The 14,032-nt window shown below is 41.7% G+C and overlaps 1 protein-coding gene across 3 annotated transcripts; it reads left to right on the top strand.

The window, feature by feature from the left end:
* Positions 1-302: 302 nt before the first annotated feature.
* Drm (odd-skipped family member drumstick) lies at positions 303-13,186 on the top strand. Of its 3 annotated transcripts, none has more exons than XM_071772989.1 (3): positions 303-826; positions 6,625-7,233; positions 8,476-9,305. In XM_071772989.1, exons 2-3 carry the CDS (start codon positions 7,004-7,006, stop codon positions 8,555-8,557), a joined length of 312 nt encoding a protein of 103 aa, XP_071629090.1. In that variant the 5' UTR covers positions 303-826; positions 6,625-7,003; the 3' UTR covers positions 8,558-9,305. The 3 variants fall into 3 exon arrangements, with proteins under 3 accessions (XP_071629090.1, XP_071629092.1, XP_071629091.1); XM_071772991.1 differs by lacking the exon at positions 8,476-9,305 and adding an exon at positions 9,330-13,186 and having other exon boundaries at positions 335-826; XM_071772990.1 differs by lacking the exon at positions 8,476-9,305 and adding an exon at positions 9,930-13,186 and having other exon boundaries at positions 419-826.
* Positions 13,187-14,032: the final 846 nt, after the last annotated feature.

Here is a 14,032-nt window from a genome sequence, read left to right as displayed (position 1 = left end):
CTGCTATTCGGCGACCGGGTGAGACAAGGACGCACGTAGACTCGGGACAAGGCGTGCTACCACTTCTTCCCTTCTTCGTCGGGCCTCCTCTTCATCATCGTCCTCACCTCTTCTTCTACCAACACCCGCCGTCACCCTCTTCCCTCATTTTCCTTCTTCTGCTCCCGTTCCTCCTCCGCATCCTTCTCACCACCACCACCTCCTCCTCCACCTCCTCCTCCTCCCTCGCCTCCCCAACCGCCTCTTTTCTACCTCTACCACCGCAACGAGGTCGAGGAAGGAACATCCTGGACGTGTACGTTCCCCGTGGAATTGAGGGAGGCTACCTTCACACGATAACTGGTGGGTATCGGTGAGTTGGTTCGGTAGGGAGGTGTCTCCCGGTCCTCCAACCAGAAGAAGCCAAACGACGACGACGACGACGAGGAGACCTTTGGCGGTTACACACGGCGTCCTACCGTCTTCTGGTGTGCCTACCTATTCGGGCTACCAGCGAACCGAGCGACCAAACGAAGCTTCAGTCGACGCCGCGCACCCAAACGGTCCAGACCTGTCAGCCCGGAAGACACACGCGCAGCAATTCAACACTTTCACGAGCCACCGACCTACTGAGTAGTATCGGAGATTCCGACTGTTGGCAGCGTGACATTATACGCGCACCGCAGTTCGTTTTACAACTAATCGCATTTCGCGAGTTTTGTTCTTTCGTTCATCGTCGAAAGTTTAAAACACTTCCGTCGAAGTTCGAAGATTTTCCTCTGCGGAAGATTACTACTGGACATTGCTCGAGGACGAACCCTTATTCGCACTCTTTCTATCTCTATCGGTGAGTCACAGTCAATTGATATTATCTCTTAAAAATATTATCTAGCATTACATATAATTTCAATAATACATTATGTTAATATATAATTTATATTTGAGGTGGAAGTAGTTGTTTAATATACGTTTGTAAACGTTTAATACAATAACATTATTAATTCAATAATATTCGAAATGACATTAGGAAATTTAGTCACATCGTTTATAAATCGGATATTTTCTATAAACTGTGTTTCTCCTTGTTCTTCTTCTTCTTCCTCAATGTATTTCGGTCTTCTAGAATGTACAGTACCATATTTTAAATATATCGAATGTTTATTGGAGTTTTGTTCTTTTATGAGATGCAGTACCACGTTTTCATATAGTTTCATTCGTAGTGAATATAATTCTTCAATTTCATTTATTTATTTGTTCTTATCACAGTGCGTTAATATTTATCTGGACAATGTCAATTTCTTTTAATTTACTTGGGATGACAAAACTAAAACCAGGTCTTTCGCGTATCAGAGGGCTGTTCTATTATACCATTAAGCTGTTTCTAAGAATCCTTTCTTTATTTCAATTGAAACCATCGCCATTTCTCATCTAGATTCTGTAGAGAGGATAAAAGCAAAGTTATTCCTACTGCACCTCCGAGTTCTTACATTTTCTATTGTATATGCCTCCACGTGTTATGAATCAAACGGGCGGGAATAGGCGTGATCTACATTCGTTCGCGTATCTCGAGTCCTCGCCGCCAGAAATCGGTAGCAAGCGGTAGGGCGGTGCACAGTAGCCGCTGCGTTTTGATTGGTGCTCAAGTACCTTGCGGGTTGTCTGCGGCGATTTTACGATGGTCCTCTTCAATCCTTCTAGCATTTAGATCTTCCTGATAACTTGCGTTCCCAAATAGCAATGGTGATTTTTATGTACATATGGAAAACACACAATTTTATATTTTATATCGTGAACAATTTTCTAGAATTCAATGGTTATAATGCATGCACTGAGAGATTGTTAATTTTATTGTGATATTCGAGTAGTTAATATAATATTTATATAGATATAATAAAGAAAAGAATGTAGTAAATGAAATTGAATTAAAAAACAAATAAAAACTGTTTTATTTTGAAAATTTGCTCACTGACACGACTTTCATCATGTTAATCAACATCTAATTAGAAAGCAATTATCTTATGTCTATATTTCCTTATAAACGTTAAAATTCTTGTTTTAATAATTTTTCTTTTCGGTTTTATTGCGCAAAATATCGCGCTGCGACATGCGTCTATTCAGATCACAAGGATCCGCTAGAATCATCCGAACGAACGAAAACGGATCCATCACGGAGCTACCATTTTTCTTCGGCGCCGCGCGTGGCGCGAGTCCGCGCGATAGGTAATATCTCTCGTAAGAAACGCCCTTGCGTGATCGTCCGCGTTCCCCGCGCCGCGGTGGTATCGCGGTTCGACGTCTCGACGGCGGAGGGAGGGTGTGGTCCCACTTGGTGGACTTCTCCGGCTGTTCGGTAGCGACTGGCCGAAAACCGGTAGTCGGCGGTAGGGCGGTGCACAGTAGCGACTCTTCTTTGGTTGGCTACCGGCCTTCTCGCTGTGGCGAGCGAACGAACGAGGGCTACCGCTCCTTCCTTTATTCCTCCATACACGCGAGAACGAGTGCACGCACATCGAGCCGGGCTCGCTTGGTTGGCCGTTCTCTGTTCTTCTTCGATTGGCTGCCGGCTTCTTGTACCACGCACTCCGCCCTTCGTATCGCGCGATAGAACGAAAGGTACTCGCGACTACCTTTTTTTCAGGGTCTCGGTAGTGTTGAATGAAATCAAATATCACCCTGTCGGGCGTTGAACGTCTCGCCTAGGTATCCTTACGAATGTTCTCCTCGTCAGGATAACTCTCAAATGCAACGAATGCCTTTTGCCTATTTTTCTCATGGGCAAATCAGCAACACGGCGAAATTTATCTTGGATAGGTATTCGATGAACTCAATTACAATTCTTGCAAATTTTCAATATCTGAAGATATATTGGACGACGTATTATTAATTATTATATGTATTTATAACACTGAATCCATTTTGATGTGTTTATTTTTCTCGATTTTGCTCTTTGATAGTTATTAAAAAAAACGATTCTTCTGCTTATTCGTGTCAATCACGTCAGAATACAGTGATTTTCCTTTTGCGTGAAGTCATAAATAGCATGATTATTTTTACACGTTATAAAAGTTATATTACATCGATATCTATTTTAATTGCTTATTTGATCACGCGCGATTCTATTATTCACGTCAAGAGAGAAGCCCCACTTGATTATTCCGCGCGACGTTCCCTCCTCTGCGTGGTTCACAACAAAATTCACTTTCGCGTAGCTCCGTACATACCAAAACGCTTCGCCGCCTATTCGCAAATCTCCGTCTAGTATGGCGCATCCATAAACGCGAGCGTTTATATATATCGCATTATCATACATTATCATACATTATCATACATTAAACGAAAGCATTCGATCACGCGAACTCGGTAGGCAAACATGGTAGCAGGCACGATGTTCGCTTTTCTACACACGCGATACACACGAGCAACGTTGACTCGCGCTCGTATTCGTCGCTTCGCAATCGCCGTAAATCTTACGTATCTCGTTACATTCGCGATCATATCTTTCACTTTACGGATGCGCCTTTATTCCGTACAGTATTATCGAGACGAAATTATCGACAGCTTACGTCTGTTATTCCTGACTGCTATTTTGATCGCGCGGTCGAATTCAGCGGACTTAGCGGTTATCAGAGAACACGATCATTTATCATCGGCCTCAAGATTATTTGCACGTCCTCACCGACATCATCTGTAATATAAAACCTGAGCGTTTACACGGTTAATGTCGTTTTCCTCGACACCCGACTCATTAACGCACAACTCATTAACTTCGCTTCACGCAAAGTGAGAACCTGTTCCAGCCGCATGTACCCGGTCTCGGGTAATACAAGCGTACTGTGACCTCGTAACTCTTCGACAAGATTGCCGTGTAGTAGCTGGTGTTACCGTTCATTTCCACGGGCGTATATCAATACCGCGCGACAGGAGTAACCTGTGCCGATTTGCTATTCGAAAGTGAAATGACTAAATTTCAAAGAGAAGACAGGCACTAAAGGTAGGTCTGTTTCTTCTAAACCCTCAGGAGACAAAATATTATTTCACACGATTTCTATTTTAGTAAGCTGTGTAGATATATGATTCGTGCCGTGCAAAATTACAAAAGATATTGTGAGTTTTTGCTCGTCTCTTTATCGATGGTTTTCCGGTCCTTAGGGATAAGAAAAGGTCCAATTTATACAAAACCATAAAACCGGACGTGCCGCCGAACATTTGTCCTTCCATCTGTTTGAATACCGGAATGACGAAGGTATTCCGTCTCGACGACAGCTATGTACTGTTTCCACAACACATTTATATTTTTTCTACGTTTGTTTTTACGTGCATCAGCATGTCGGACGGATATTTACAATGTCTGAATCAGTCGGACGGCGACGGGACCAGACATGGCCAGACAGAAACGTGATGTTTCACCAGGGAAAGAAGTGGAATTGTACTTTTTTTTTGTGAAACGCAAAATCGCGCGTAATGCGCAGTTCCGATTAGGCTCCACCGCCTGTCAGCCACGCTAACCAACCGGGCTACGCCCAGGCACCGCTTATTACTCATTCGGACACGCCACTTTATTCGAGCGTGCGCCGTGCGCTTAATGCGAGCCGGTAGCGACTGGCCGACGCTCCTGTACAATGGCCGCACCGTGCGATTCGATCCCGCGGGCTATTTTTTAACATGCCGATTCCAATTCGAGAACCGTGCCATTAGACCGTGGCGGTACGATTCCGATCGCTCATTCATATCCGGCCGAGTATATTGCGGGGGAGTTTTAAAAGTAATACTTGCACGAGGGTATAATTTGGGTACATCGTACGTATATAAAAAAAAAGGATTCATGTTTCTCTTTCGTAGTTTTATCGTGGAGGAACTGTCTTCTCTTAAAATATGGATAGAAGCGAAAATATTAAGCAGTAAAAATACTAATTTTTAACGCGCGAAAATGTGACTTCAGTGGAATTCGATTACATCAGACCTCTCACATTATTTCCGAATTATTTAAGAGACATCTCAAGGCGACCGTGTCAGAGATTATGAACGGTTCAGTCAAAGTAAGATGTAAGAAAGTTGCTCAAAAAATAAACTTTGAACGATTTTTAACGCGATGATTTTAAACAATTTTCATACAGTAGAAAAAAACATTAAATATAAGAATGGTATGAGAAAGAATAATATATGCGAACAGTATTGCCCGGATTACAGTCCTTTTCGTACTAATAGTTGTCATGTAAATAATATTTCACTTAAATTTTATTGAAAAACTTGAAAGTTAGCCCGTATCAGTCGCATGAAAGTTAATCGGTGATTCGTTGCTCTCACGTTTCTTTTTAGAACAGCATCGCAAGCTCGGGAAATATTCTCGTGATTTGCGTGGCGCCGGATGGCAAGCGTAAAGATTACGGATCGTATTTGCGGCGCGCATTTAGCGCTAATAGTGGCTGCTTCTGCCCCCTCGATTACCACGAATGTATACAGCATCCTATATGAATGAAATTTAAAACTGGACAGTCGCGTTTGAAATTAAATATGCCCGGAGGACGTGTCCGGAGCTGATGATTTAAACTCGCGAATCGAGCAGACGCGCCCAATTAGGAAACTAGTCATTAATTTTTTTTCGGAAGCGCACAGCTTTTTATAGGCATTCACACCGTGTTTTTTGTACGGTAATACCGAAGGAATTAATTTAATAATAGAATTACTTGAAATAATTATAAGATTTAGAATGGTATATTATTCCTGATAGATTTTATGAAAAAAACCTTTGCTTATTCTTTAACATTCATTCTTAAATCTATTTAGAAATAAGAATCGTACAATTTCTTACAACTTTATGCAGATGTAACTTTACTTTTATAGAGTTATAACAATGAAATTGTGTAAAAAGTATCATATAATACAAATTTATAAAGTGAAGCGAAATTAAACAGAAGTTACATTTAACCTTAACATTTGTATAAAATATTTTGTATAAAAATTCCATGTTTTTAATTTTATTTATTGAAGCATCGATTTAATCGCTCTTTTTTATTTGCTGTTTCTTGTAGATATAGACTTTAATGTTGCAATAATGTTATAACGTTATAATATTAAATGGAGAATGCAATTGTATATCGCTGATCTGCAAAAGTAAAATTACAAAACAAAACTTGCTTGTGACATTTCTGTAACATTTTACACATTTTCTATTTTTATGTATAAAAACAGGAATAACGTATTATTTTTCGCTGTACATATAAAAAAATTTATCATGTTTTAAATCAATATAACTTGAAATAGACTTTTCTAGCAGAAATTGTAGCCAGCTTGTCTCAGAGTTACCCTTTATATATATAATACATAGGAAAAGTACTTCCCTATGTCGTCCTAAAAGCATACTCCTGATAAAATATCGCGAAAATAATTCGATCGGAGAGAATTTCTATTCCGCGAGGCACATTGGCATGCGCGCGTCCCTCCTACGCATCTTCGTAAGGAATGCAAAATACTTCAGAAGTTGCTTCAACGTTACTAACCCGTTGCTCGTAGGCAACGGCGCTTCGCGTAAATATCTCGTCGGATACGGGCGTCCCGCGCGTATACTCCGCTCTCGCGACTCCGGGTGATTTTCTCGAGCGCGCGAGTCAGATCGGAGGAGAATCATCGATTCTGTGCTCTTTGCAGGCAGCGATACGAGGATTCTCTCGCGACGTGGTACAAGCAGTGATCTCACTCCCAGGAGTCAGCCGTGCCCGAGACTAGCTTTGCGCGGGAGGAGAAGAGCGAGTCGAAGAACGACAGTCAAGAAAGACAGATAAAGAGAGAAAGAGAGAGAGAGAGAGCGTACGAAAGTCTGCGAGCGAGGCAGAGAAAGATAAAGAGAAAGAAAGAGAGAGAGAGAGAGAACGCGCAAGCAACAGAGAGGATTGAGAAAGGAGATAGAGGGAGACAGACGAAGTGGTGGGAGTGACTCCGGGCGTTAGCGAGAGAGCGAGAGAGGCGGGTAGAGGGAAAGGAGAGATAGAGACTCGACCAAGAGAAGGAGCGGTGGGAATTTATAAGGATGTTCGCGATAATGCCGATGGAGACAGAGGGGCACGGCAGGGAGTTCGGCCGGCGGCAGAAGATGCGCGCCAAGTGCACGGTAGAGTTCGTCTGCAAGTACTGCCAGCGGCGCTTCACGAAGCCCTACAACCTCATGATCCACGAGCGCAGCCATAAGGACGACGTGACCTTCACCTGCGAGGTCTGCGGAAAGTCCTTCAAGCGGCAGGACAATCTCAAGCAACACAGGTACACCCGCCACGTTTTTACCATTTTTTTTTTTCACTTTGTTTCGTCGACCATTTTTGTTTCGTTTTGTATTTCCCTTCGAGGACTTCTATTTTTGCGCGCTCGCACGGGACACGTACGCGATCTGATCCATGATCAATCGCCGCGATCTCCGAGTACTCTTTAGGGGGTCCCTTACAAGGGTCCGTACGAGTATGGCGTTGCGCATATGAAAGAGAAGTCCGCGACACACGTTCCTGACGTTGTAGATATTGGCAAAATGTTCCTGCGGAATATCGCGGCAACCGATCGTGAATCAGACGTCAGTGCGTGACTCTCACTTGCAAGAACCTACGTTCGAAAAGCAATAGAGATTCGAAGCTATCGGGAGACGTTTTCGTGCTCGTGCTCGTGCCTGCGCGTCCTCGCTGTTCGCCGCACGACGAGGCGGGATGATGGGGAATGATTAGTTCTCAGTCGGCAATCAGCTCGAGAAGTCGAGCTAGATTGACATTAACTGTTGTTAGATTGCGTCATCGGCTATCGTAGAATTTTTCCTACTGCGATTATTTCGCTTTTTTCATGTACCGTGGACAATAGGGACGAAAATTGTGATTCTATTGAGCTGTAACACATAATCATTTTGATACCGAACAGTAAAAAGTAACTTGAAGTATTTATTGTGCATATTAGAGATTATTATTTATATTATTCATCTTCATGTAATAAGCACAAAGATTAAAGCTATTTAATCGCGCGTAAAGCTTCAAGTTAAGATTAGATCGGCACAAACGCCAGGGAAACCGGTCGAGTCGATTTACCTTTCGCAAAGTCAAAACGATCGGCTGAAGTCAATATTTTGTTTTGCAATTCGCGATTTAACAACTCTTCGGTCAGATAAACACCTCATTGTTTGACGCAAAATCGCGAGACGCGAAACACGAGTCGTCGATTAGCTTTACATAATAAAATAAAGATACGGCATTCATATGAGGGTGAGTCGAAGATTAATCATGAAAACGTCTCACGATAGTTCTTCTTGTAACCATTGATTAACGACGCTCGCGCAAACCGTTCCATGCGTAAGAGATTTGTCGTTCTGAAATGAATATATAATCAATGTGTCGTATGAAGAAAACAATATACAAATATCAACCGCTTGGCCACACCCATATCAAGTTTACAATTTTAAATTGTATTTTTGTGTGATCCCCGAATTGTTCGATTTGTGAATCAAAAGATGTATTGTTTTTGTTATATGAGGCTGTCAACGCAATGTCAACAAGCGAAGAAAAAGATATATCGGTTTAAAGGTATGGCGGATCACGAGAAAAGGATGCAATGAGAAAGGTTTACATGAGTCATTTTTATGCATATAAAACTAGTTTAAGTGCGTCAAAGAAAGGATGACATCATGTTACAGCAGAGAAAGGATTGCATCGCTTTGAGAGCGACATGATAAATTGTAATTAATTGTGTTTTTTATGATAAATAACAATTAATTTATTATTATATTATTTAAATAATAAGTTCCACGAATTCTGGCTAAGATGTCAGATCAATATGGAACTTTGCGAATTTCAAATGTGCAATTACTCGTGCTATTTTAAGGTTTTCTTCCCATTTCGGTCAAAATACATCCGGTAAATCGACAGGAAAGTTAAGACGCGCTAACTATCGCTTAAGCGGTCACGGTGCTGACCTCGAGAAGGTCAAAACCATTGGTTCGGCCGAAGGAGGCCGCTACCGCGTTGACCTTTCGCATCAATAGCCTTGTAATGTTGCAACGTGTCGCCTTCACCCGCCTCACGGCGGAATAGAGGCGCGAATAGGGAGAGAGAAGAGATCCGCGAAGATCCGCGAACTTTGCACTCCTTCTCTCGCCTACGGGCGCGCGTCGACGAGTCGGCGAGTCCGCGGCGCGCGCGCGCGCGCGCACGCGGGCTCGTAGAATCGGCCTGACCCATAAATCAGTCTGAAATAATGCTGCCCCCGCATGGAACGTGTGCGCGAGCGCGTTTGAACGAGCGAGCGATAAAATAAATCTTCAATACTGGTGGATACTAATGGATACCTTGTATGTAACGGCGGTGGTCTTGTTTTCTGTTCTGTTGTAGATGTGGGTGGCGGTGAGCGGGAGCTCTGAACCTCCTGCACCTTGACACACGCACACACACACGCACACACACACACACACACATACACACACTGATTAATAACACAAACAACGATAACAACGACAACAGAAACAATAACACAAATACAACAAAGAGTATGACAACAATAACCCAACAAATTACAACCATGCACTTTTTATTTGATCACCCGCACTTTTTCCTGGTCGCGGTGAAAGCGCGATCAACAACTATGCCACTACCGCCACCACAGAAAACCCCAGCATGCGTATACTACTTTTTCTTCTTCTTCTTCTTCTTCTTCTTCGTCTTCCTCATCTTCTTCTTCTTCTCTGTCTGCCTCTTTCGCTATTTCGTCTTCTCACTGTGTCTACGACTTTTACTACCCTCACTACGACTTCTTCATCGTCGGCTATTTCTTATACTAACACACGGCGCGTACGGGTCCCACGCTTTAACGAGGCGGCGGGAATGATTGATAGATAGAAAGGAAATGTAAAGAATGTGAGTGGGAAGGAAGCGAGGGGTTTTCCCTAGAAGTGTACTTTCCTCATCTTCCGATTTCGACCATCTCTGTTCCAGGAGCATACACTCTGTTCCCTACAAGGGCTCCAACGGCTACTCAAATGGCTATTCGAATGGCTACTCTAGGTATTAGAAGCCATCCGGCCAACTACTATCCTAAACTCCCGTAGACACGCGTTTCTCTTTCTCTATCGAATGCTCTAGCTACCGACCAGTTCTTCCCCGATGTTCCTCCTCTATTAGAGCAATCCTTCCAGTCGATCCAACGACGATGCATCAAAACTTGCGAGATGTCGGGTTTGCGTACGGCAAAGAAACCGCGATACTCCGTCGATTTTTGTCATCAACCCTCGCCTATCATCCTCGCATCTAGTTCGTCCGTCCTGCTTCTTTGAGTTTTTTTTCGCTTCTGTTCACCCTCCTGTATTCCGAGCCTACACCCAGACGTCAGCCACTTCAGAGGAATCTTCGATCCGACCCGACACGAAGCACCATTGCAGAGCCGAGAACGATGGAAGCGATCTGGGATACAGCGACGCGGCAGACAATTGTAATTTCACCGAACTTTTTTTATAATTCGCCTGATCCGAATGGGTAATGATATTCTTGCTAAGTACGTACCGAGCGATTGACGATGTCCGAAGCGTTTACGGAATTGCCGTTTAAGATACAATTCGATAAATGATATCAAATTTTATGCATAATTCGAGAACTTCCGCACCTCTAATGAATGTACAACAGTCAGCGTTCTGTAAGATACACGAATATGATAAAGGAAGATAGATGCGCGACTACGAAATGTAACAAAATAATTTATTTATCAGATTAGAAGAATAACGTAAAACTCTTTCTATCGACGTGCTCTGATTTAAACGTTCACTATCTCCTATTAAAGATGTTCTAATCATCTCGATAAGAATTTATCCACGAACGTTTCACGGTAGATGATGAAATTGTCGACAATGCCGAACCGTGTTAGCTCTTCTTGTTACGCGCAATACCAATATATTTCGATCAATAGACAAACGACGAAACTTCAAGAATAAGAAGAAAAGAAAATGATGTTTGCATCGGATATCTATCGCGTAATTATAGAGAAACGAACCGGAAATTCAGCCAGGAATCAAAACGGACGATCCACGTTCTTCCGCATTTTCATAACGGAAGCTACCACGACGCAGTTCCTCGCAGGGTCCCCGGGCTAACGTCCTAAATTGGACTACGTAATAACCCACTAGCTCTATAAGAGCGCCAGTCGGAGGATACGCTGTTCGCTTCTTCGCGTGCTACCGTGGACCACGCCCAGGCCCGGAGCGACGTCTTCCTGACCTACCACCTGGCAATCAGGCCGCGGAGCTACTCGGCTTCCCCTTCAGAAAATCCATATAATCTCGCGACGGCGATACGACGGCGAGTCGCATTCGGGATTGGCATTCGCCGAAGCAAAATCGTATCTCGCGAGCGTGCGCGATTGTTGCATGTGAAGACACGACCGGACAACCTTGGAGGGCCACGTGGTACAAGGTGGGTCCGCGGTGGTATCGCTGACGCAAATACCAGTCAGCTGAGATCGGTTTCCAGCGGGTGAACCCTTGGCGACGTGTCTCTTCGATTCCGGCCGAGACGCCACCCATTGAGGTGGAATGAGGATCAACCGTTATTATTTCCGAGCGTCGATCGTATCTTTCTTTCTCTTCCCTTTTTTCTGTATTATTTAGTTTCTCTTTTCCTTTATTCATACCCGTGTCCGTGTGGATGGGTATAAGATGCTCGAAACGTGGACGGAGGGAGGAGATCGCGTATGATGGAGCAATCGGCACCACACAATATATGCTCGAAGTAGGCAGACGTAAAGCGGCGTAGATAGTGATGCTGATTCCCGCTTGCTTCTCGAGCAAAATGCTAAATTCGAGAAGCGAGTGGGAAAACGCGTGTGGCGAGCATAAATATAATCGTCGCGTTCGAAATCGTTCAACTCAGATGCAAATTGCAGAAACCTTCAGTTTTCGTAGAGGAGTCGGTAGGAATATACATATGTAATTAGAGAGATTTTGAAGATATATAGAATTAATTGATAACAATTTTGTTTACCAATTACGTCCTGATTGTAAACGTAATTAAACATGTTAACGTTTTAAATTTTTCAACGAAATAAATGTGCAAAATCATTACATATATCATAGATTTTTATATATTTTTGAAAAAAGTCATAATTATATGTTTTTTATTTGTCACCTATATTTGTTTCCATCTTATATATGTTATATTCCTATCGCTCCTCTTCTAACATTTATGTTATACTTGATGTTATCGATATATCTAGATATACTGCGCAAAAAGATATCACCCAAATTATCACATAATCAGAATAATGAGTTCTTGCTCTTCCTATTCTAACCACTTCGACTCGAGTATCACTCGAGTCCATCGTGATAAATTGTAAAGAATGTATTTTTTGTATTAAATTTAATATATTTCGCGGTATGCTTTTCAAACTGTACATTAAAAGGAGAGAAAGTGTTCGGACTTGTACGTTAATAAGGGTTAAGGAATTGGCGTGACTGGTTCTAACGTGTCTTTATGACGACACCGTTAAATATCTTTTCGCTTTAACACGAGGGATAAACCACAAAACGTTCTTAAATGTTAGTACAATATAATGTGTGTTTTTGCTACGGCGTCTCGAAGAATATCGAGAGTTGCTATTTAGCTAATTTGCACAAGTTTATATGAAAAATTCATATTTAAAAAAAAGGAACCACGATGGCTTCGGGAGCAAACAGGATTTTTTTCTTTCTTTCTAACTTTTGATTCCTCTTTAGTGGAATGAAACCGCGGTCGTACTTTGTACATAGCTTAAATACGTATCAGTGCGTCTTTAATATTATTATATTAATTATTATTATTGATTATTATTATTAATTATTATTTTATGGATGTTATCGAAATAGCGCTTAGTCATTCTGTAATTGTAGCCGCCGACAGGCCTCACGAGTGTAGAGCTGCATTTCGTTGTACGGTATCATAGGAGTGATAATAATGTTATTTTATTATTATTAAAATTATTATTATATTATATTATATATTATTACCATGATGTATCAATATCCATGCATGTATCGCTAGCTTTACACCACCGAGGCACACGGTCAGCCTGGTAGAAAGGTTCATGTTCTTTGTCTCTACAAGAGAGATGAGACAACATGCGCGTGATGATTCCATGTATGCTTTCCGCAAAACGTATTGTATTAGTGTGTGTGGGAAAATTCCACTTCAACGGACTACAAATAAATTTACCAAGTTGTAAAATGCTATTTCATCCATTTTTTATATAAATCCCCTTTGTCATGTTAAAATATAAATGTTCGATGATTTTAAAATCCTTCCTATAAATTTTTCAATTATCATATCACAGAACTAATAATTAACAAAAATTTCTGATATTCGTTTAAATTACCTTCGGATTTAGTAGTATTCTATTTAGTAGCAAGAGTATTCTACAGTAAGTTTAATTAATTAATTGTAATGGATTCTAATTTTATTTCAAAGCATTGCAGTATTTTTTTAGTACAACAGCGCAGTGTAATATAGGACAACTATTTTACAAATCGCGTGTGCCTTACAATTAATCTGCATCTGGTTGAGACGTGTTACAAGATGACTCAATCGTACAAATTATCGGGATAATTTATTCCTGAAAATCGCTTGGATTCGTCGTCACGCAAATCATAGCCGGTTAAACGACGGCCGGCAGCTAGGCGAAGAAGAAGAGTAGCAGTCTTGATCAAGACAGATCTCCCGCAGGCGTGAAATAGCAGGCCGTATGAAATCATCCTTCTTGTCACAATAAGTTAACCGATGATTAGCAGTATATCGTGTTCCAATTGTATAAAAATACAACAAGTATATTAAAAAAAGTGAAAAATATATCGATATAAAGATAAACGAATAAATTAATTATAGAGACAGCCGCGCGTTTATTCTTTTCTTTTTTCAATAAAATTGATCTCTTCTTGATTTTGCATTAAACATGCTGCATTAGTCAACGATATCAAAGCTATTGTTTGGCGTGTTTTGACGTCTCATGCGCAATTCTTCCATCGTGCACTTTGTGCATTGTGCAACAAACTTAAAGAGTTCGATGTTGTATTCCATGAGCG

The sequence above is a fragment of the Temnothorax longispinosus genome, chromosome 3 (assembly GCF_030848805.1).
Source record: "Temnothorax longispinosus isolate EJ_2023e chromosome 3, Tlon_JGU_v1, whole genome shotgun sequence".
NCBI classification, from domain to species: domain Eukaryota; kingdom Metazoa; phylum Arthropoda; class Insecta; order Hymenoptera; family Formicidae; genus Temnothorax; species Temnothorax longispinosus.
The sequence above is the reverse complement of the archived record's forward strand: the minus strand, read 5'-3'. Positions and strand labels throughout refer to the sequence as shown.